This window comes from Bubalus bubalis, chromosome 8 (assembly GCF_019923935.1).
Source record: "Bubalus bubalis isolate 160015118507 breed Murrah chromosome 8, NDDB_SH_1, whole genome shotgun sequence".
Lineage (NCBI taxonomy): Eukaryota > Metazoa > Chordata > Mammalia > Artiodactyla > Bovidae > Bubalus > Bubalus bubalis.
Genome location: NC_059164.1, coordinates 37,034,162 through 37,058,063, shown reverse-complemented (window position 1 = coordinate 37,058,063; position 23,902 = coordinate 37,034,162). Strand labels below are relative to the sequence as shown.

General features: G+C 36.2%; 1 protein-coding gene across 3 annotated transcripts in view; it reads right to left on the bottom strand.

Moving 5' to 3' along the window:
• The window catches only part of PCLO (piccolo presynaptic cytomatrix protein), a 391,256-nt gene that overhangs the window by 346,676 nt on the left and 20,678 nt on the right, over positions 1 to 23,902 (bottom strand). For all 3 annotated transcript variants that reach the window (XM_025291036.3, XM_044946575.2, XM_045166378.1), the window contains exon 3: positions 19,944 to 21,341. In XM_025291036.3, coding sequence (XP_025146821.3) covers positions 19,944 to 21,341 — 1,398 coding nt within the window. The remainder of the gene's footprint in view (positions 1 to 19,943; positions 21,342 to 23,902) is intronic.

Sequence of the window (23,902 nt, the reverse complement as noted above, 5' to 3'; positions counted from 1 at the left end):
TAGTATCATAAATACATGATTTCTCCAAATAGCATTCAGTTATTATGTCAATGGTTTCACAGCATTCCATCAATTTTGAAAGATGGTCTTGCAGGTGAATTCAGATTTCCTAATATGGAAGCAAATTCTGCAACTTACATTACATTTGGAACTTACTGGCACACAAGTTGATATTTAATAAGTATTATGTAAATTATAACATGCCATGTTTTTTCTATGTAACCATATCTATTGCTGGAAATGTAGATGTTTATTGTTTGGGGGGTTTGTTTGCTTTTACTACTAAAGAAAATAGTGCAGTAAAGCACTGGGGCTTTCTTTTCATAAATCTGTTAATTTATCTGTCTGGTAAAACAGTAAGGAATATTAACTATATCTCAGAACACAGATGCTCTTTGGTTCTGAATGAAGTGAGTGAAGTCACTCAGTCATGTCCGACTCTTTGTGACACCATGGACTGTAGCCTACCAGGCTCCTCCATCCATGGGATTTTCCAGGCAAGAGTACTGGAATGGGGTGCTATTTCCTTCTCCAGGAGATCTTCCCGACCTAGAGACTGAACCCGGGTCTCCCGCATTGTAGGCAGACACTTTACTGTCTGAGCCAACAGGGAAGTCCTTGGTTCTGATATGACTTTTTAAAAAAGATATGTTAACAAATTTATAACACAGGAGGTCAGTTTTATCACCACATTGCTTGTACCTAATTACTTGTTCTTCTTAAAAATCTCTTACCTTGTCTTCAGAAATGCCCTCTTTTTCCCTTCTCCTGAATCACTCAAGATGCTATGTTTTGCCTCCTTTCCTCCTTTGCCACAAACTTTGGTCTTTCCTAGCACTCAGTCCTCTATGTCTGCTTTTCTGTGTTCTTTTCTTCAACATTATAAAACAGTTTCCTGATTCTGACATCATATCTCTTCTGATGATATCCAGTACAAGGTAACTACCTCTTAAATGTCTTCTGAGAGCTAAAATTGACTAATCTAACTACCTTCTGAAATCAGCATTCTGGTAATTGAACATTACATATTTACTTGATTTTACAATTGCTGCTTCAACATCCCAGAATGAAAACCATAGAGGCATGTTTACCTTCTACTTCCACACAGCCAGCTAGGTGCTAAGTCCTGTAGTCCATCTCCTTCCCTAGAAGGAATTCTATAGTCTTATTTTCTATGTAATCTGGTTCACTTAATAAATTAACAATAAGATTACAAAATAAGGTCAAGCATTAAACTGTAAATTAATAAAAACCTCTCATTACTATCCCAAATAGAATAAAGCATTTCTACCTTTTTTTTTTTTTTTCCGGGCCACACCATGTAGCATGCACCACGCAGCACTTAGTTTCTGACCAGCAATAAGACCCGTGCTTCCTGCAGTGGAGGTGCAGAGTCTGAACCACTGGACTGCCAAGGAAAAGTCCGATGCATTACTATTTCCACGCATGCATGCTTAGTCGCTCAGTAGTGTCCAACTCTGCAACCCCATGGACTGTAGCCTGCCAGGCTCCTCTGTCCATGGGTATTCTCCAGGCAAGAATACTGGAGTAGGTTGCCATGCTCTCCTCCAGGGGATCTTTCCAACCGAGGGATCGAACCCAGGTCTCCCGCATTGCAGGCGAATTCTTTACCATCTGAGCCATAAGGGAAGCCCCACTGTTTTCATGGGGGAAGGCTTTCAAAGAGAGCTGACACCATAAAAATTACTTCTGAAGCTGCTCTAACTCACTCTCCTTCCTGCAATGGGATTTGAGATAAATTAATTCTGTTTTAGGACTTCCCTGGTGATTCAGAGGTAAATAATCCACCTGCCAATGCAATAGACATGGATTTAATCCCTGATCTGGGAAGATCCCCTGGAGAAGGAAATGACAATCCACTCCAGTACCCTTGACTGGAGAATCTGATGGACAGGGGAGCCTGGTGGGCTCCATGGGGTCACAGTGAGTTGGACATGGCTTGGTGACTGAACAACAACAATTCTGCTTTACATGCAGATGTCACTTAAGTACCCATGTATAATTAAGTATCCACGCTCCATGACAAAAATCAAATAAATAGGTGTGTTCTTTACAAAACATTCTACCTTTTATAAGTCCAATAACTCAGTTGCTTTGCTACACAGAATTCTAAGAAGGATCTCTTAAAGTTTCTGCTGTCTGGTTTACACATCTTATTTAATCCCCTCCCCTTTAGTATAGGTGGAAATGGTACATATGATGGAGCATCTCTCAATGATTAGGTTACTAATCAGTTGACTTTTGGGTAAATCTAATGAGATGATACCCAGTCAGGCTCAATTCAACCAGGTGATCTTTTGGGAAAGCCTGGGTCCTTCTTCAAGCCAAAAACAAAGTGTGAGATGAATTCCACATGAGTGAAATTCTTTGTTACTGGCTTTGAAGGTGGAGAAGCTCTGAAACAAGAAAGGCCATCAACCTGCAAAAACCAACAGCGGCCCCAGGGGATAGCTGCTAAGGAAACAGAGACATCATCCTGCAACCACAAAGAATTGAATTCTGCAACCAACCTGAACAAACTTCGAAGCAGGTTCTCTGGCAGAGCCCCACATAAGAACACAGGCCTTCCAACATCTTAATTTAGTCTTTTAAGATCTGCTCTGAGAAGCCAACTATGCCATACCAAACTTCTGAGCTACAAAACTGTGAGCTAATCCATGAGTATTGTTTTAAGCTGCAAAGTTTGTGGCAACTTGTTACAAAGCAATAGAAAACTAATACCCATGCAGGAAAAGAAACAGTCTTTAGGGCTTGACTTTAGACTAATGTCACCTTTAAATCGATTCTATATTTAGATTTCGTTTCAATGTTACATATTTTTAACAAAAAAATAGAGTATATAACATCATTTTTATAACTACAAATGATATGATTGCTTATTTCTGTGTAACTTAAGTAACATTCTATCTGTCAAAAAGTATATTTATAATTTCCCTGAGGGTGACAGAGTGTTTTAATCAGGATATACACACTTGTTTTTTATGAAGTAGGTAAATCATTATAACAATTCTGGATACTGGGCTTAATTTAGTAAAAAATCATCTGAAATAAAGCCTTCATTTAATTCAAATTCTTTACAAATACAAAAATGTGAACTCGTTTAAATATCAGGAAAGAAAATAAATCTCAGCCACAGTTGACATGAATTAAGCCATTTGGCCATAATTTTCAGCAAGCATTTCTCATGTTAAGATATTCTTGTTGGTAATATACACTCAGCAATTTTCTAAGGCTTTACAAATATACGCATTTTAAGAAAATTCATGCTATAGCTTCTCCCAATGAGAATCTTTTCAAAAATCTTACAGATACTTTGCTTCTTTTCATATGTAAAGAATGAATTCATATTAACACTCCATAATCACAGAGAAATTCTCACTAAATAAGTAAAAAAGTAAAAATAAAAGCACTGTTGACAACAAATAAAAGAACACAGCAATGCATGTGTTTCCTTTTAGTCAGGGCCCATTATTTTTTACCAAGTAATATAAATAACTTGAAATAATCTTTCAAGCTTGCAGTAAAGGCCCACAAATGCTATTTAGCATAAAACCACATTTCATTAAGCAGCTTAACTCTTCTTAGAAGTGAAGTTTCATTTAGAAAGGAATCATGTTTATCTTGCCTATTCAGCAAAAAGGACATGTTGATATAACAGTCCTTCTAGATTGGCCAAATGTGAGAAGAAAACTATTATTTATTGAGCTTTACCAAGTGCAGCATCATGAACTGTTCCGAGAGCTTAACAGACATCCACTCTTCTCATCTTCACAGCAGCCCCATGAGGTAGGTCCTGTCATCATCATTACCATTCTAGAGGTGAGCAAACCAAGTCACTAGGAAGTGGCATAAGCGTCATCTTGACACCCTGCTATGCTGCCTCTCTGTGGATCATCAAATTCATTGATCTTTCCCATGAAGCTCACTTTTATTCACTTATCTTCAGCCATAACAGAAGATATACTATCCCTTATGAACTTAATTTTCTAATGAGACTTTATATTTAGAAAGTTTTCCAAATATGTGGTATATCTGTCTTCTTTTCAATGAGGCATAGTGGGAAAACTTGAGGTGAGAAAGTCATTAAAAATATTTGCAGCTAGCCAGATATGAGGGTGACTAGATCTCAGCATTGTGAACCGATATCCAAGTATTGGATATTGTATCAGATACTGCATCTGTAGTAACCATATATATAGGACTGTTCAAGCTGGTTTTAGAAAAGGCAGAGGAACTAGAGATTAAACTGCCAACATCTGCTGGATCATGGAAAAAGCAAGAGAGTTCCAGAAAAACATCTATTTCTGCTTTCTTGACTATGCTAAAGCCTTTGACTGTGTGGATCACAATAAACTGTGGGAAATTCTGAAAGAGATGGGAATACAAGACCACCTGACCTGCCTCTTGAGAAACCTATATGCAGGTCAGGAAGCAACAGTTAGAACTGAACATGGAACAACAGACTGGTTCCAAAGAGGGAAAGGAGTACGTCAAGGCTGTATATTGTCACCCTGTTTCTTTAACTTATATGCAGAATACATCATGAGAAATGCTGGGCTGGAAGAAGCACAAGCTGGAATCAAGATTGCTGGGAGAAATATCAATAAGCTCAGATATGCAGATGACACCACCCTTATGGCAGAAAGTGAAGAGAAGCTAAAGAGCCTCTTGATGAAAGTGAAAGAGGAGAGTGAAAAGATTGGCTTAAAGCTCAACATTCAGAAAACGAAGATCATGGCATCCAGTCCCATCACTTCATGGGAAATAGATGGAGAAACAGTGGAAGCAGTGTCAGACTTTATTTTTGGGGGCTCCAAAATTACTGCAGATGGTGACCGCAGCCATGAAATTAAAAGACGCTTACTCCTTGGAAGGAAAGTTATGACCAACCTAGATAGCATATTCAAAAGCAGAGACACTACTTTGCCAACAAAGGTCCATCTAGTCAAGGCTATGGTTTTTCCAGTAGCCATGTATGGATGTGAGAGTTGGACTGTGAAGAAAGCTGAGCGCTGAAGAATTGATGCTTTTGAACTGTGGTGTTGGAGAAGACTCTTGAGAGTCCCTTGGACTGCAAGGAGATCCAACCAGTCCATCCTAAAGGAGATCAGTCTTGGGTGTTCATTGGAAGGACTGATGTTGAAGCTGAAACTCCAATACTTTGGCCACCTCATGCGAACAGTTGACTCATTGGAAAAGACCCTGATGCTGGGAGGGATTGGGGGCAGGAGTAGAAGGGGACAACGGAGGATGAGATGGCTGGATGGCATCACCGACTCAACAGACATGAGTCTGAGTGAACTCTGGGAGTTGGTGATGGACAGGAAGGCCTGGAATGCTGCGATTCATGGGGTCGCAAAGAGTTGGACACAACTGAGCCACTGAACTGAACTGAACTGAACACATTCATTGGGTAAAGATTTAATGAGAGTCTACTATACGCCAATCACCTGGATCTGTGTCTACTGTATGCCAAAGAACTGGTACTCATAGAACTTGTAGTTAGTAAGGCAAAGAGATAATTTTAAAAAAACATGGTAAATTAATAATGAACTATTATGTAACAAAGTAGGAGATGCTATGGACAGAAGAAAAAGAGAGTAGGGCAAGGAATTTTTGCATTATGGGAGGTGGGAGGCAGGTTACAGTATTAAATAGAGTGGTCTAGGTTAACTTCACTATTTAAATAAATAATTTTAAGATAGAAATTTCTTATTTTTTCATGCAGAAAAAGCTCATCTTCTTTCTAATACTTCTGTACTTTAAGAACATATGCAAAGATATATATATATATATGTATATTAGTATGTAAACTTTTAAAGAGAGCTTTAAAAATACTTGCAGCCAATACAGAACTAAATAACAAAGTTTCACACTATTTTTAACTATGATTATGATGCTATTAACACAAAGCATGCTTTTTACTCTGTGTCCTTTCCCTAAATTCTGTGTTTCCTTCCCTGAACAAACATGTGTTGATTGCCTAGCACCGCATGGTATTTTGATAGCACTGATGGTACTCAGGAGTCACAGTCCTATGGGTCGACAGGAACAGACGACTGCAAAATATTTAAGAGGCCTGACTGGAGTATTATAGCCGGAAGCAGAAATCAGGAGGAAAAGGTATCTGAGATGAATCTCAAAGAACAGACAGGTGATAAAGATGTGGGAAAGTGGAGAATCCTGGGGCACATGAGAAGGGCATATGCATAGTACTGAGGTACAAAGAGGATTCCAAGTATACACTTGTATATACAGTTTGTGGCATTTAGTCCTACACGAGAGAAGTCTAAGGGATTCAGCAGAACATGACAAAAAAGGAAACTGCACAAACATACAGAAACTTGTAGGAGAATGAAATTCAAAAAACTGAGTTTCCCCAAATGAAATATTCTGGGCCTATTGCATTAGCAGAGATGACAAACAAGAGCTCAAACAAGCCTCTCATGGTGAGGCTAAGAAGAAGATGAAAGAACAGTGATCCTTTTAGCAAGTATTAATAAAACTGACAATAGTTGAAAGCTACCATTCTGGGTGAGTGATAGACAAGGAAAAGTCTGAAATGACTCTCTGGGTTTGTGATGCATTTTAGTCTGACAGGGAACACATGAAGAAGAACACGGGGTAAAAAAGGATGACTCCAACATGGGGCATGTTGAATGTGAAGGGAGTGTCACACACCTTGTTGGAAAACTTCCCTACACAGAGTCATTTATGTCTCTGGAAGCAAAATAAAGAGTTCTAGGAATATGAAAATGAAGGTATTAATTAAAATCTATTTAAAATACTATTTCTTGAGCAATGTGTGTCATTTAGAATACTAGTTCTGCCCAGTAGGTAAAAAGACTATGTGGTAATATTTTTTAATACTTGGTTTAACAAGGTTCTTTATAAAAAAGGCTTGTCATAGAAGTAATATATGAAATTCATATCTTTAAAAGAGATTAAATATGAAGCATTTGCAAATTTTCTTGAGGGATATGTTTTTAGGGTAGCATCTTATGGGACTCACATAAAATGCATTTTTGAAAAAGAAAAAAAAACTCATCGAAGATTATTCAAACAGGTGTATTATTGGAATGTGTCAGGTGTGACATTTAGTGTACATCTTTACATTATATTACAATGCCTTGAGAACACTGACCTAGGTCATCTAGAACTTCATAAATGAGTGAGGCTTTTAAATCGAGGATGATTCTTTTTATGAGGCTCAGCTGACACTTCACTTCTATTTAAGACTTTAAGTCTATTATTAAGATTTTCATATACTTAGATAATACTTACGTAATACTTCTGTATGAATACGAGTTTTTCTTTTTAAAGTGAAGAGTAGTTACTTTTCCACTGGTTACTCATGTATTGCAGTATGTCAATGAATTAAGCAAGAATGTAAGAATAAATACGTGACACTTAATAGATGCCAGAAGTCCACAGTTTCAAGAAAGCTGAGTAAATAGCAAAAGAAATTGACAGACATTCCTGCATACCATTTATTCAGTGAAAAGGTATATTGTTTACTGAATGCTTTAATTAGCTTTGCTTTAGAACTGTGGCTCAGGTAGAAAGGTTCTATTTTTAGCAGATGCAAAATAAAACTGCCTGTGATGGTATTCTGAGCTGATGAAAGCAATGACAATGTGTGGTATGTTGAAAAAAAATTATTCTATTTAATAAATTATGCAATAATGAGATAAACTGGGTGAAATTCATTAATTTAATTATTGTGACATGCTTAAATGGCAATCTAAGTAAATACAAATCTAATCTAAATATTTAAAAACAATTAAGATAAACTCATAACCATCTTTCCTGTGATCTTTAATAGCTGTTATAAAACCCTTCTCATGGTCATATAAAGAAAAAAAACTAAAAATGCTTTAAATGAGTATCCCTTCTTTCTGTGGTTTACCAAATTGATAAGTTAAAATGACATATCTTCCAACATTTGATTGTTCATTTTTTTCTCATGGAATTTTAAAAAATACAAAAGAGAAACAAAAGTATTTAAATATAAGTTTAGGCATTCCACACACAGATATATGAGGTTATTTTTATTCCAATGGTTATTTCTATGTGCAAGGCATATTTTTTATTTCTTCTGATCATACTTCTACCTGACCTTATACATTTTTAAACTTGGTAGATGTAATTCACAGTTCTACATGTTAATACACAACACTTCATGTATGTTATTTCCCAAACTTAAACCCCATGGTATTTTAAGTCCTAATTTCTTCCCAGGGAAATTTCTAATTTTAGATCTAAAATAGGTACACAGGCATATGTATACAGGCTTTGTTGGTGGCTCAGTGGTAAAGAAATCCACCTGCAATGCAGGAGATGTGGACTTGATCACAGGGGTTCAACCCCTGGATCTGGAAGGTCTCCTGGAGAAGGAAATGGCAATCCATTCCAACATTTTTGCCTGGAAAATCCCACAACAAAGGAGCCTGGTGGGCTACAGTCTATGGGGTCACAGAAGAGTCGGACATGACTCTTTAGTTAGCAACTAAAACAACATACATGTATATATATACACACATATTATCTTCCAATATTAACATTAAAACAAAACAGTCTCAATTATTACAGACTGTCATAATTAGAATTATTTTGAATCTGATTAGGTTGATTTTTATAATTTAATCAAGGAGTAATCTCAAAGTCAGGCCCACAACTCTGTGTAGTAGAAATGCCATTGAATTTATTTTTAAATCATATTAATATATGGGGGGTATATAACCTACATAGAATATGGAAAGAAAATGTTAATATAAATTAAATAATGGAGTGTGTATTTTCTTCCAGAGCAATTCTTGTTTGAATATAAAATTGAGTTGTTTGTTTTAGGAAGTTTTCCTGTTTCTTTTGTTTACAAAGTTTAAGAAAGGAAAGAAGTTTTAAAAGGAGATGCAGAAGACAAACAATGAAAAGGTTATTTTTATTTAGTACTACAAGCACTACTGTATGATCCCAACTGTAAGCAGAAAACTTCAGTTACCTGAGTCTAATTTGCTTCATTTTTAAAGTATGAGGTTTGAGAAGCAGCTTTTTTTCATGAGAGTTTCAGATCAGAGGCAAGAATCAGGTCCAAGAATAAGAGAGGCAGCCAAATGAGCAGCTTCCAGCCCCAAGTTAAGCAGAGGAAGCTGGCCTCAACCAGCATACTTCCACTTTTATCTACAGTTCCACTTTTTTTCTACACATGGTCTCTATGTGCGTGTGTGTGTGTGTGTGTGTGTTAGTTGCTCAGTCACATTAGACTCTTTGTGACCCCATGGACTGTAGCCTGCCAGGCTTCTCTGTCCATGAAATTCTCCAGGCAAGAATACTGAAGTGCGTTGCCATTTCCTTCTACAGAGGATTTTCCTGACTCAAGGATCAAACCCGGTCTCCTGCATTGCATGGTTTCTACATTTAATGTTATTTGGAGGAGAAATTCACAATATTTTAAGCTTTAAAACCATTGGTTTATTCATCCCTTTGGGAAAGACAGTCCTCAATGGGACTCTCCTGCACCTTCATCCGTAAAAGGCTTTGCCAACAATACAAGACCCTGGCTGCTCTTCACCTTGGCCATTCTTCAACTTCTGTGTGCAACAGGAAACCTTAGGGATGAGGTAATAACTCCACAGGGCAAAGAGCAAACTGGCCTACTGCTTGTCATAAAAGAGGTGGCTTCCACAAGCTCAGTGCTCCTTACCTGCGATTCACACCTGCATGTGTAATGTCAATCTAGGTCCATGTCTCATGTGATCCCCCAAGAGTGGGGGACAAGCAGAATGGATGCAAATATGCTGACATTCATGCTGCCTCCTGTGGTATGAGTATTAACGTTCTTTGTCTCTGACCTTGGAGTGTCGTGTCTACTAGTGGCACCTATGAAACTGTAACAAGTTAGTTTATTAGCTTATAAGTAGAATAGTAGTAGTTTGTAAGCAGTAAAGTCAAATTCTAGCTAGGACAATGCCATATTACTAGACTCTTGCTAAGGTTTTTGTGCATATTTAATATTTTTAAATATTAAAACTATACTAATAAAAATAATAAAGCACTAATATTCTAAATTAGATATATAACTAACAGTACAAATGAAAGAATCTAGAAAAGCAAACTGTGTCTTAATGGAAATTTATTACGTGAAACATGACACGAAAAACCAGAGTGAAAATGATGAATTGCTGCTTAATAAATAACACAGAGGCAAGTGGCTATACATTTTGAACATATAAAGTTAGGCACTTCACCTCATATGGTACCAAAAAAAATGAATTACAGATAAATATGTGATTAGAAGTAAAAAATAAAACTACAGATGTTTAGGAATAAATGCAGAAGGCTATTTTTATAATAAAAATGTGAAAAGGCCTTCTTTAGCAAAATAAGCAATCAAGGGAAAATTAAAAGATTTGATTGCATAAGTTTTTTTTTTTAATTTCATGTACAGAAGAAAATTTCATAAAGTTTTTTTGCATAAAAAACCCAAGTGATCAACATGGAAAATCATTTCAAGATAAGATGACAAAGAATTCAATAATTTAAAATATTTTAAGGCCTGTGTACGAGACAGCAAAAGAGACACTGATGTATAGAACAGTCTTATGGACTCTGTGGGAGAGGGAGAGGGTGGGAAGATTTGGGAGAATGGCATTGAAACATGTATACTATCATGTATGAAACGAGTTGCCAGTCCAGGTTCGACGCACGATACTGGATGCTTGGGGCTGGTGCACTGGGACGACCCAGAGGGATGGAATGGGGAGGGAGGAGGGAGGAGGGTTCAGGATGGGGAACACATGTATACCTGTGGTGGATTCATTTTGATATTTGGCAAAACTAATACAGTTATGTAAAGTTTAAAAATAAAATAAAATTAAAAAAAAATAATAATTTAAAATATTTTAAGAAATACACAGACATAGACACATGAAAATATGACCAATGGGTATAAATGGGCAACTTCAAAAAGGAAAAATACAAGTAGTTGATAAGCTCATGATGTTCGCATATATAATGTTTACTCTCAAAATAGGCATGGAAATTTAATATTATACAACAATACTGCTTAGTTTCTGACTCTTGAAACCAATAATTATGGACTACTAGTCAGTGTGGAAATTAGACACACTAATAGTTTGTTGGCAGGACTATGATTACTACTCTTTTAAACAAGGTAATATGGAAACTCTGTTAAACATCACTTGTCTTAACTTTGCCCACCTGTTTCAAGGAATTTATCTAATATATCAAGATATAACGGGAAAATATATGTGTAGATGTTTTACTGTGGCCTTGTTTGCACATTAATAGAAACTCAAAACATCTTCAATTTCTCAGTTTTAATGAGGAGAATGTGCATCAATATTGAGATTCTGCAGAGTTATTTCCCTCATAAGTAGAATTAGGCAAGTCAATGAGAGTTCACTTGAAAGAATGTCAAATGTACAAAATTTTGTGAAAAAGAAACTCAATGAAAACCAGTATAGTAAGAACACATGTTCATTTCAAAATAAATACATTATTTCTGAAAACACAAGCTCATAAAACTTTTTTCAAAGATCTGAAATCTGTCTACATTTCACTGTTTGTATAAACATTATATAAATAAACAAAAAGCAAAAAAAAAAAAAAGGCTAAAGAGATACTAAAGCATTAACATGACATACAAGGGGAAGAGGAAGCTTTTCATGCTTCTTCAGATACTTTAGTACTCTGTGGATTGTTATAAGGAATAATGCTTTTATAATACAAATTATTGGAATAGAGTTTTAAAAGAAAATGAACGGCCATGAAGAAATGGAAGGAAGAAAAAGCAGACAACACATTCAAATTCTAACATAATGTATTGCTGAGACTTCTAGAAGCAATTGACCTCAAAATGTATGATTTTTCACCCAAAGCTACAGGAAGAATATAAACAGGTCCAAGAGTTCTGGGGGAAAAAAAGAATAGAGGAAATATTTGGAAAAATAGAATAGAGGAAACCAGAAGAGTCAGTAGAAAAGATATCTTGACCTAAAGGTTGGTAGGACCACAGTACACTTATCAATAGTACTGATATCTCATACTGATGATTAGCAGGGCCTAGAACAGTGATCATCAGGCTGGGCTGGGCCAGGCTAGGTATCAGTAGTTTATCTCCTGATGATGAGAGCCCCAAGAACTATTTGCTCAGTAGAGCACAGAAAGAGAACCAGATATGTTGTATAATATGAGGAAATTAAGCTCTGAAAGAGAAAATAAGCTCTGGAAGCAATAAATATAGTAATAGTGTTTTCTTGTATAAAGAGAAAAACATATATCCTACATAGAAGTATACTGTAGTGCGTGCATACGCAACTGCAAAGTGACATGTGAAAAGGCAGTCATAACAGCAATATTTAAGGATAAGTCTTACACAATAGTAACCAAATTAAAATTATCAGTGTGATATTTTAGTTTCCATACTAAAGTTTCAAAATCTAATGTGGTTTTTGTACTTTGATTAATCGTAATTTGACCCATGGTGCTCAATAGCCATGTTTGTCCAGTGACTATCTTATCAGGCAATGCATCTTTAGAACAACAGTAGCATATATGCAAAGTTAATCAAACTAAAAATGGATAAAACTACGGTGGAGAATCAGTTTAAGATACATATATATGGCAATGGCAATCCACTCCAGTAGTCTTGCCTGGAGAATTCCATGGACAGAGGAACCTGGAGGGCTATAGTCCATGGAGTCGCAAAGAGTCAGGCACGATTAACTAACACACGCATATGTATATAAAACCCATGCTCCAGCAATCCCACTCCTGGGAATGTAACAAAGGAGGTTATACAAAAATGTTGGTAGAAGCAAAGATTAACCACCACCACCATCACCAATGGAACACTTACATTATTTTCATGGAGTAAAGTCTTTGCATGCATTGACAGGAATATAATATTGACAATATTTCTTACAGTTGGAGCAACTATCTTTTCTGACCTCACGTGTGCTATACATGAAAGCAGGGACATCATTTCATGATTCAGTCATATGCTTTCACCTAAATAAAAGTTGTTGAAAGGCTTATGCAGAAAGAAAAGGATGATGCTAGCCTCTATGCTTCTGAAGTTCTCAATCTGCACATGCTTCTAAATTCAGCCATATAACACAACCACCAGTATTCTGTGGGCCCCAAATGTTACCTGATTTGATGCACATTTTAGCAAATTTGTTGATATCAAAATCTTAGTAATTACCAAATGACACAATACAAGCACAGAAGAAATGACATTTGTTATCTAGTTCCCCAGGGACAGAAGAGCCTGGCAGGCTACTCCATGAGGTCATAAGAGTCGGACACGACTTAGCAACTAAAGAACCACCATCTCCCTCTCCATGTTACTTAAACATGGTCTAGGGGATCAAGCATTGTTTCAGCCTCTGAATGATACCTCGGTGTCTTGGTAACTACCTGTCTGATCTTCATTCTCCTGATCTCTAAAGCAGCTCTAAAATCTACTCTACAGGGTTGTTGTGAAAAAATGCCTGATACAACGTGTTTCACATAATGTTGTTGTTTAGTCACTAAGTCATATCTGACTCTTTGTGATCCATGGACTGTAGCCTGCCAGGCTCCTCTGTCCATGAAAATCCTTATAGGCAAGAATACTAGAGTGGGTTGCTATTTCCTTCTCCAGGGGATCTTCCCAACCAAGGGATCGAACCTGCATCTCCTGCATTGGCAGGAGGATTCTTTACCACTGTGCCACCTGGGAAGGATGTCACATAGAATTAGTCAAATACCAGTTTACTTTTTCCTACAATGTCTGAACAATGTTATGTCTGAATTGTAATTAGAACCATCTATATACCTATATGCAGGTCAGGAAGCAACAGTTAGAAGTGGACACAGAACAACAGACTGGTTCCAAATAGGAAAAGGAGTACGTCAAGGCTGTATATTGTCACCCTGTTTATTTAACTTATATGCAGAGTACATCATGAGAAACGCTGGACTGGAAGAAGCACAAGCTGGAATCAAGATTGCCAGGAGAAATATCAATAACCTCAGATATGCAGATGACACCACCCTCATGGCAGAAAGTGAAGAGGAACTCAAAAGCCTCTTGATGAAAGTGAAAGAGGAGAGTGAAAAGGTTGGCTTAAAGCTCGACATTCAGAAAATGAAGATCATAGCATCTGGTCCCATCACTTCATGGCAAATAGATGAGGAAACAGTGGAAACAGTGTCAAACTTTATTTTTTGGGCTCCAAAATCATTGCAGATGGTGACTGCAGCCATGAAATTAAAAGACACTTATTCCTTGGAAGGAAAGTTGACCAACCTAGATACCATATTCAAAGCAGAGAGGAAAAGAGTGGGATGATTTGGGAGAATGGCATTGAAACATGTATAATATCATATATGAAATGAATCACCAGTCCAAGTTCGATGCATGATACTGGTTGCTTGGGGCTGGTGCACTGGGACAACCCAGAGGGATGGTACGGGGAGATAGGGGGGTTCGGGATGGGGAACACGTGTATACCTGTGGCGGATTTACATTGATGTATGGCAAAACCAATACAATATTGTAATTAACCTACAATTAAAATAAATAAATTTATATTAAAAAAATAAAAAATAAATAAATCAAGGTAGAAGGAAAAAAGAAAAAAAAAGCAGAGACATTACTTTGTCAACAAAGGTCCGTCTAGTCAAGGCTATGGTTTTTCCAGTAGTCATGTATGGATGTGAGAGTTGGACTGTGAAGAAAGCTAAGCGCTGAAGAATTGATGCTTTTGAACTGTGGTGTTGGAGAAGACTCTTGAGAGTCCCTTGGACTGCAAGGAGATCCAACCAGTCCATTCTGAAGGACATCAGCCCTGGGATTTCCTTGGAAGGAATGATGCTGAGGCTGAAACTCCAGTACTTTGGCCACCTCATGTGAAGAGTTGACTCATTGGAAAAGACTCTGATGCTGGGAAGGATTGGGGACAGGAGGAAAAGGGGATGACAGAGGATGAGATGGCTGGATGGCATCACCGACTCGATGGACATGAGTTTGAGTGAACTCTGGGAGTTGGTGATGGACAGGGAGGCCTGGCATGCTGCGATTCATGGGGTCGCAAAGAGTCGGACATGACTGAACGACTGAACTGAAGTGAACTGTTATACATTTAACATCTAAATAAAAGTTCTGTTTCATATATGATATTATACATATTTCAATGTATTCCAGTATCGTTCATCGAACCTGGACTGGCGACTTGTTTCATATATGATATTATACATATTGAAACAAGTCGCCAGTCCAGGTTCGATGAACGATACTGGATGCTTGGGGCTGGTGCACTGGGATGACCTAGAGGGATGGTATGGGGAGGGAGGAGGGAGGAGGGTTCAGGATGGGGAACACATGTATACCTGTGGCAGATTCATTTTGATATATGGCAAAACCAATACAATATTGTAAAGTTAAATAAAATTAAATTAAAAAAATGTATAATCAACACACACACATACACAAAATAAATAAATAAAAGTTCTGGTAATCCAAGAGATACAAATCAAAGGAATCATATGATAGCATTTTTAAACTTCCAAATTAACCAATTTTATTATAAATGATAGTATTCAAATTTGGAGAGGCTGCATTAAGAAAGGCATCACAGATGCTAGTGGTAATGTCAACTGCTATCATATTTCCAAAAAAAATTTGATAACTTCAGGGTTCTTATTCTTTGATTTAGTAACCTTAGTACCACTAAGCTTTCTCTGAAAAACAGTTAAAATGCAAATATTTATACTCCAAAACATTCACCTTATTTATAATAAAAAATGAAAACAACCTAAAATAAATGTTTATTATTTTTCATAACAAAAAATGAAAAACCTAAGGTATTAAGTCCTTAATACTAGGACAATGTGTATGAAAAAAACATACAACAAAAGAACCATAGAACTGAATAATATGTAATCATTTTATATAATATTTAAGAAGTGTTTAATCACATTAAAAATGGAATATCTTAATAGAACTACCACATAGAGCAGAATGCTAAATACTTAAAAATGCATAGATAAAAAGACTAATGAAGAATCTACTTTTTGTTTCAATTTCTTTACCAAAATATCTCTATTTTAAACCCATTTTTGGATTTTTCTTCAACTAGATATCACTTAATAAAAAGGTAATATCAAATTTCTTCTAAAGACTATTAGGCAAAAATTTTATTTCTACAAACTTATCAGTTCTCTTATGTTAGCCATAAAGTGCAAACAGATGTCCCTCTTTTCTTGGGATGCCAGAAATTTTTACACAGAATGTGTATTTATCTCTGTCGTGGAATTCTTTAAAAACTGATTATTGGTAGAATTATTTTCTCCTTATTGAGTTCTGATCATTCTTTTAGTTTTTTTGCTCATATACGTATGTATGTGTATGTGTATATATATCTATTTTAGTAATAGATATTACTATAAAATTGTAATATTTTAGTAATAGATATATTTTTTAAACTTTAAGCAATGGTCTTTAAAGTTAAACAAAGACATTACCTGTTTACTAAACTAAGAAATGAAGCACACCCCCACCAGACCTTCTGAGAGAGAAGGGTACAAGAGAGGGTCTGAGAGACAGAGTAAAGATCTAAAGGGAACTCAGGTATATTACTGGATCTTAATCAGCTCAAAAGGCCCATTTGTTGCCTGGTGACAAATATATGCTGGCTATTTCAACCTCATTCAAGCCATGCATAATTATCTTACTAAGGAAGCAGAAATATGACTCTAGGACTCCTTGAAGCATGTGGAAACAAATTTAAGTTGTATTTTCATAGTAAGAATTTCCTTTACAAAAGAGCAACACAAACAATAAAATACCCACTATGAGTAGACTTCTTTCTGCACTTAAACTGACCCAGAATAATTAAAATTCACTAGGTAATTTTATTGCCAATTTACACTGTTTTTCTCAACATGCTTCCAAATTCTATAAGACTAGCTCTTTCAGAAAGCCTTGCTGCCTCATAAAACTCCTTCAAAGACAAAATATTTCTTGATTTGGCAGAAATTAAAGCCTAAAAACCATTCCTTACTTTCAGAGGTTAATGGATGATAGTACTATGCGTACACACTGGGCACAGAACAGTTAAACCATAAGGCTTAGGCTGAAGCCTGGCATCACCCCAGGGCCCTGCAGGCAGCCTTGGCACTCTTCGGGTGCTGTGGGAGATGCTGAGAAGGACATACAGCAAACAACCTTAGAGACAGGTGTGTTTGATGAATGGATGGCGAAGTGGGGAGATACTGTTTATAGTTCCCAACCCATGAAAAACCAGGACTGGCTCTTCTCACCACTAAAACAGAACAGAAGGGGAGGGCAGAGAGGCATCAGGAGGACAAGACATCCTGTCTCATAAGAAGGGAGGGGGAGAAGCAGAGGCTGCATACCGTGTTATATGTGCTTTACTAGAAAAATAAATGGAAATATGTAGTTGAATTCTTTCTTGAGGAATACCATTTCTCTGCATTGTAGGCTTAAATTCTAAGTATTTTTACTATGTGCTCTCTCAAACTAGAATCAAAGTACAGTGCCAGCCCAGCAGAAAATACTGGATTACAAGAAAATTATCACAAGCAGAACAAAGACATCATAGAAACAAAGCAAGGAAACAAGGATCAAGGATGAGATATTTTCCAACCATTCAAAATGAGGGGAGATTAGTAAGTAATATAAACACTGGGACAGCACAACAAATAAAGCGTATACATTTAATTTAGAATTTCCTGAATATACAAGTACATGTACACATACATGCAAACACAGGGTGTCTTTTTCAACCAGTCTCTTCTGCCAGTCCTCCAAAGTCTTCTAGGTGAAAGAGCAGGAGCTACATATAGGAACAGAGATTAACTCCAGTAACCTTCATTCACTCCCTTGATGTCAGGGTAGCTAGACATCAAGGACTTTACCTAAAGATCAGACGGCATTAAGGTCTTAGACCAGCTAAAAACTTCCCTCAGATTAACACAGTCAAGTGGAGGCAAGAACATGAGTCAACTGCTTTTGTTACATCATATTTTTCTCTCCTTTGAAATATGATCTTCCACATTCAAAGAAATGGCCAAAGAAAAAAACAATCTGAACAATGACAGATTATCTAAATTCCACTGATGTATTTAAAATAGAGGAGTTCTCATGCACCATTTGAAAACTTAAAACCACTTATATTTTCAAACTATTGAAATTCCACACACATCCTAGATAACAATTCTCTGATTGATTCAAGAAATCTTTCAAAATTACCACTTCTGAAATATAATTTGCCAACACAGAAAATCAAAGATTTTCCTGAGAGATTTATTGTCCCTCTTCTCAAGAACTCTCACTTCACACCTCCAAACACTTACAGAATTCTAACAATCACTATGACCCAAATGCATACACATATATAGGTGTTTACACACATACACACGTTATAGCCCTTCCTTCAGTGTGTACAAAATACACTTCTTCAGGGTATTTTAGTTTTTAGTGTTGCAGTTTGTTTTATACCCATTTAAATACTGATATCATAAAGCTCTTCATTAAAAGGTACAACTTCTCAAATGTATGAAATTAATACAACTGTCCTGGAAAAACTGAAATTCCCCTCTTCATAAATATACAATGAAAAACAATTCTAACACTATGGAAGAAATTTAAAGTTGTTTTGGTCTTGCACTGAATTCCAAATACTGTAAGTAATAATTACACTTGTAACCATTCAAGAGGTGCTGAGAGAAACCATATTTTTTTTTTGCCTTTAAAACAGATCCTGGTTAACATTATTCATCACAGTTAAAGAAGATAAAAATCAACTTAAGTCTATAGGGACAATACTTTTATATGGTGTTAAATATGTCAAAGCAATCAAATACTTTCAAAAGTGAAAAAAGTTTAAAAGTTAAAAAGTTTAACTCAAAAACAAGAATCTCTAAAGCTTCTTTTGTATAGTTGTTAAATCCAACTATACAATTTTTTTTTTTTTGCATTCCAATAAATTACAAAATCAAGGAGGGGAAATAAAATAATCCTTAAGTATTACTGATTTGCATAAATATAATGAACATGATTTAAGTTCAATCCCAAAATGTTTAGTAAAATATCACTGTTACTTACCTAAGCAGCAATCATTCAACCCCTCAATCTCCTAAGATCCAAATACTCTAACAGCCTTAACACAGTCTTAATGCTTATTGATTCATTCTTCTATAACTATATTAGGTAGAAAATTGTTATCTGCTTTTTACACTGTGGAAGAAGTGTTTTGGTCTTCCCATTAAAAAAAAAAAAAAATCCTTGACGTTAGTCACTGAAATCCATATAATTCCTTTTTCTTTCCACAGTTCCTAATAAAGTACTCTATTATATTTATGCCAGATAACAGCTTAAACAGGATTACAAAAAGTCTAAGTATTATATATTTGAACCAATATTTTCTAGCAGACAATATTATTAACTTACACTAAGCTCATAACTTTTGTAAAATAACAGATCTCATGTAGTTTATGGGTTTGCAATCAATCAAGCTTCTCTTTTTAATGTATGAAAGAGACTGGAAGGATGAGAGACAGTGGGAACAGTAAATTACAATACTTATTTTGTGTTTTCAGGTGAAAACCATAGGATGTTAATTCATAAAAGAATGGGATAGTCATTATTTTAAGTTATCAGCTCATTTCATCTTCTTTCTTTTTGATACATTAAGCCAGAAAAGTATAAATTACATGAATGTTTAATAAGAAAGCATAAGCCTAATAAGTAATTAAAGCTCCTTCAAAGATAACAATATCAGTTTTTATTTACTCAGAAATGTTATTTTTTTCCAGGAAAACTGACTACCAAAACATTTCTGAATTAACACCATATACTCACATTCATATGTGATACCACTATTGCTTACCTCGGTCAAGTGTGGTGTAGGGTTAAATCCACAGAGATTACACACTTGTTTCTTACATTCAGTGCAAGTGTTGAAGTTAGCAGGATCCTTAGAACTTATGTTGAGTTCAGTTTTGCAGAGAGGACAGGCTGATTCTGGTTTGGGGGTTTCTTCCAGTTTGGGGGGAAGAACAACCTTTTGAGGTTCCCCCGTGGAAGGTTTGCTGTCCTTAGTAGGCAGAGGCTTCTTTTCTGTTTCTGTTCTTTTTACTGTTGAAACTTGTTCAGCTTTGGGCTCTAGTTTTTCAATTACTGGAGCTTTGATTTCCTTTTTCACAGGTAGAACCTTTGCAGGTGCTGGCGGTGCTGTGGATTTGGGTGGCCCTTGAGAAGTAGGTGGTTGTGAAGGAGGAGGGACTTGTTTTGTTGGGGCCGCTGGCCCACCCTGTGAATGAGACCCAGGCTGGCCTGCTGTGGAGATCAGATTTGATGCCTGGCTAAAGATGGATGCTCCAAATCCAAAGAGTTTCCCAGTCACTGTTTCTTGAGGAGTTGTAGGCTGTGATTTAGGGGCATCAGTAATACTTCCAAGATTTAGGCTAAAACGTCTCGACTGTTCCTGAGGCTTTGGGGGCTGTGGAGATAGAGGGGCAGTTTGTCCAGTGGGGGGTCGTGGACCTTGGGGTGTCAGTGCCCCTTTTGGCATCGGCTTGGTGTCTGGCTTAGGACTCATTTTGGTTTGTGCTTTCTTGGGTTCGTCCTTTTTCTGAATTGGATCAACTTGTTTTTGATCTTTGCTCTCTGGAGTAGGTCCAGGATGTGAAATAATTTTTGTATCTGATGCAGGTCGAGGTATGACTTTAGAATCTACTGGGGTAACTTTTTCTCCTGTTGGTGGAAAACTCTGAGAAGGTTTGGCAGAGTCTGGTTTTAGAGGAGGAGTTGTTTTCTCTTGATCCTTTGATGGTATTTTGGAGCCTGGAATGTCCGGTCCTGTTGCTGTTGATGATGAAGACGCAATGTCTGTGGCTGGCTTTCCTGCCTTGGGCTGCTCTGGTTTATCATCAGCCGTGGAGACCTTGGCCGGTTCAGATGAGACAGAAGGCTCTTTGGGAGGGACTGGCTTGGATGAGGACTCTGCCTCAGGAGGCTGCTGGGATGCGACTGGGTGGGGACTGTGAAGGGTTGGTTGTTTCACTAGTGGTGGGGGCTTTTTAGACTCAGCTACCTTTGAGACATCCTGTTTGGGGGTAGTGTCTTTCTTTGGAGAAACCTGCTGTGACGGAGTGGGTGGCTTGCTCACTGCTGATGCAGGAACAGGGGTAGTCTTCGGTTTGGGCTGGGGTGATGATGGAATTGGAGCCAGGTTACCTCCTAGAGCTCTCTGCATCTGACAGTTTAAACAGAGCCACTCTTTCATCTAGAAGTAAAATAAAATAACAGTCAGTAAGGCAATAACAAGGTAGAAATAAAAGCATTTTTAAAACTGCATTGGTAGCTTTTGAAATTATGTCTCTCATCATGCAAACCATAAAATCTAGATCAAATAATTTTAGTTAATTTATATATTTATATATAGTTAAGTATACAAAAATATAACTAATGAAACTCAGAGATGTAAGCACTTTATTTTAAGCAATATAAAATTAACACAGAAAATTTTCTTGTAACATTAGCTTTATTCTTTGCCTTTGATTTACTCAAAGTTTGATTACTCCCAGAAATAGAAAACCATGTACAATAAAATAAAATGATTATTAATATAACATATTAGATTCCATAATCAGTTATGTTGGATATTTTCTCTGTTGATGGCTCATAAACAGGTTTCAGTTATATAACCCAGAGTATGCTTGTCAAAATTACTAGCACATTGCTAATTTCTTAAATTAGCAAGAGAATCACATCTCCCCTCCAAGGCAACATAATCAAATGTGAGAAAATCATAACTATTAATCACTGTGGGTTAGAAAGAAAACATTCTCTCTTAAGAAAGCAAAGAAAAAATAATGGCATCCCCTGAAATTATTATAGATATAGCATGATCAAAAAGAGAAAAGTTACTTCCTCATAATTTTTATAAATGGAAAGAGCAATATATGTATACAATATATTTACCTGACTGGTGAGATATGTATATGTGTGAGACACACATTGTGTGTGTATATATATGTATATATTTATGTGTGTGTATATATATGTATATATCATGTATAGGTGTAAATGCATTTCTTCTTTAACATCACATTTATTGTTAAAAGGAGAAGGTGAAATTGGTACTAATATATTTTAGAAGATAATCTAAAAAAATGTATATTCAACATTTACCTATTTTATTCTAAAATAATATACGCTCATTATACAAAATTTTAAATATTAACAAAGTAATCTAGAAGGGTAAATTTTATACGACCTAATCTTTAACTCCAAAGTAACCAATGTTACCAGTTTAGCACTGAAGTTCTTTGTTCAAAATTCTACACAATGCAAAACTAAATATATGGTGCATAAGTACCAAAAAAGTTCTCTAGAATACAAAATTGTAAAGTATTAGGTGGGCAAACAACATACTCTTACTTGAAATAATTCCCTTTTGTAAAAAAAACTAAACTAAGCATTCCTAACTTTTAAAAACTATTTTTCCACTTGACAGTTTACACTGTTAACAGTTAATTAAAAAAAAAAAACAACTCCTGTGTCTTTTTCTGAATCATTAAAATGAATTTAAAATTTAAAGAAAGGATATTGAAATTATTTAAACTCAGGTACCAGTATGCATGTGTGCTAAGTTGCTTCAGTCGTGTCCAACTCTTTGCGACCCTATGGACCATAGCCTGCCAGGCTCCTCTGTCCATGGAATTCACCAGGCAAGAATACTGTAGTGGGTTGCCATGCCCTCCTCTAGGGGATCTTCCTGACCCAGGGGTTGAACCTGCATCTCTTATGTCTCCTGCATTTGCAGTTGAGTTCTTTACCACTGACACCACGTGGGAAGCCTAAGGTATCAGTATAACAGGGCTTATTTTATAATCTCATGGAAAGCAAACTTTTGTTTGGAGAAGGTTGAAGGAGATTTTCAACTCTAACTGACAAGTTATATTTGTTTAAAAATCTGAATCAAAAAGCAAAATTAAAACATTTGTTACCTACAGGTTAAGAGGCACTTGGGTTTTTATTACATTCATTTTCAATATGAGTATTAAGTACTTATGTTTACCTTTTTATATGTTTGAGGCATTTCACAAAATAAATAACTTTTTAAACATACAGATATTTGAATCCCAAAACATAATGAATCCACTGTTACTAATGTAAGTTGTATGACTAAAGGGTTAGCTTGAATGTAAGGAAATCCACTCCATCATGTCCCTTTCTTGATGGAAGGAAATTTCTCCATAAACATGCATCTATCCACTCAACCATCTCTCCTAATGCCAATGTCAATTCTGCTCTTCTACTATTTATTTTTTCTCACTTGTTTTCAATCTTAAATGATACCATGTCACCTTATAATCATGCAGTCGGACAAGATGAAAGAATAAAATATAATTAAAATGATATTCTTTACTTATAAAATAAGTATCTGATGATGATACTGTCATAAGTCCTCTTTTCCTTTCCTCTGAAAGTTCTCTCTCAACTCTCATCCTTCCAATTTCTTTGGATGCATTTGGTTTTATCAGTAAAATTTTAAGTCTGTTTGCCATGTGAACACCGGAGCTTCATGCACAGCTGGCTGGTAGACTTTCACTCCATCTCTGAACCACTGCAAAATTAGAACACTACCATGGCATATCTAATATACGATTTATATCAACACTGGGACACATATTCTGTACTGTCCTCATTCCAAAAGCAAACGTTTCCTTGTAGTTTATAAACGTATATGACCAAGACTCTAAATATGTAGACAAGGGGGGACTTAGGAAAAGAGGGGTGGAAAACACAGGTCATTGCTTTTTCATAGGGACATAATTCTGC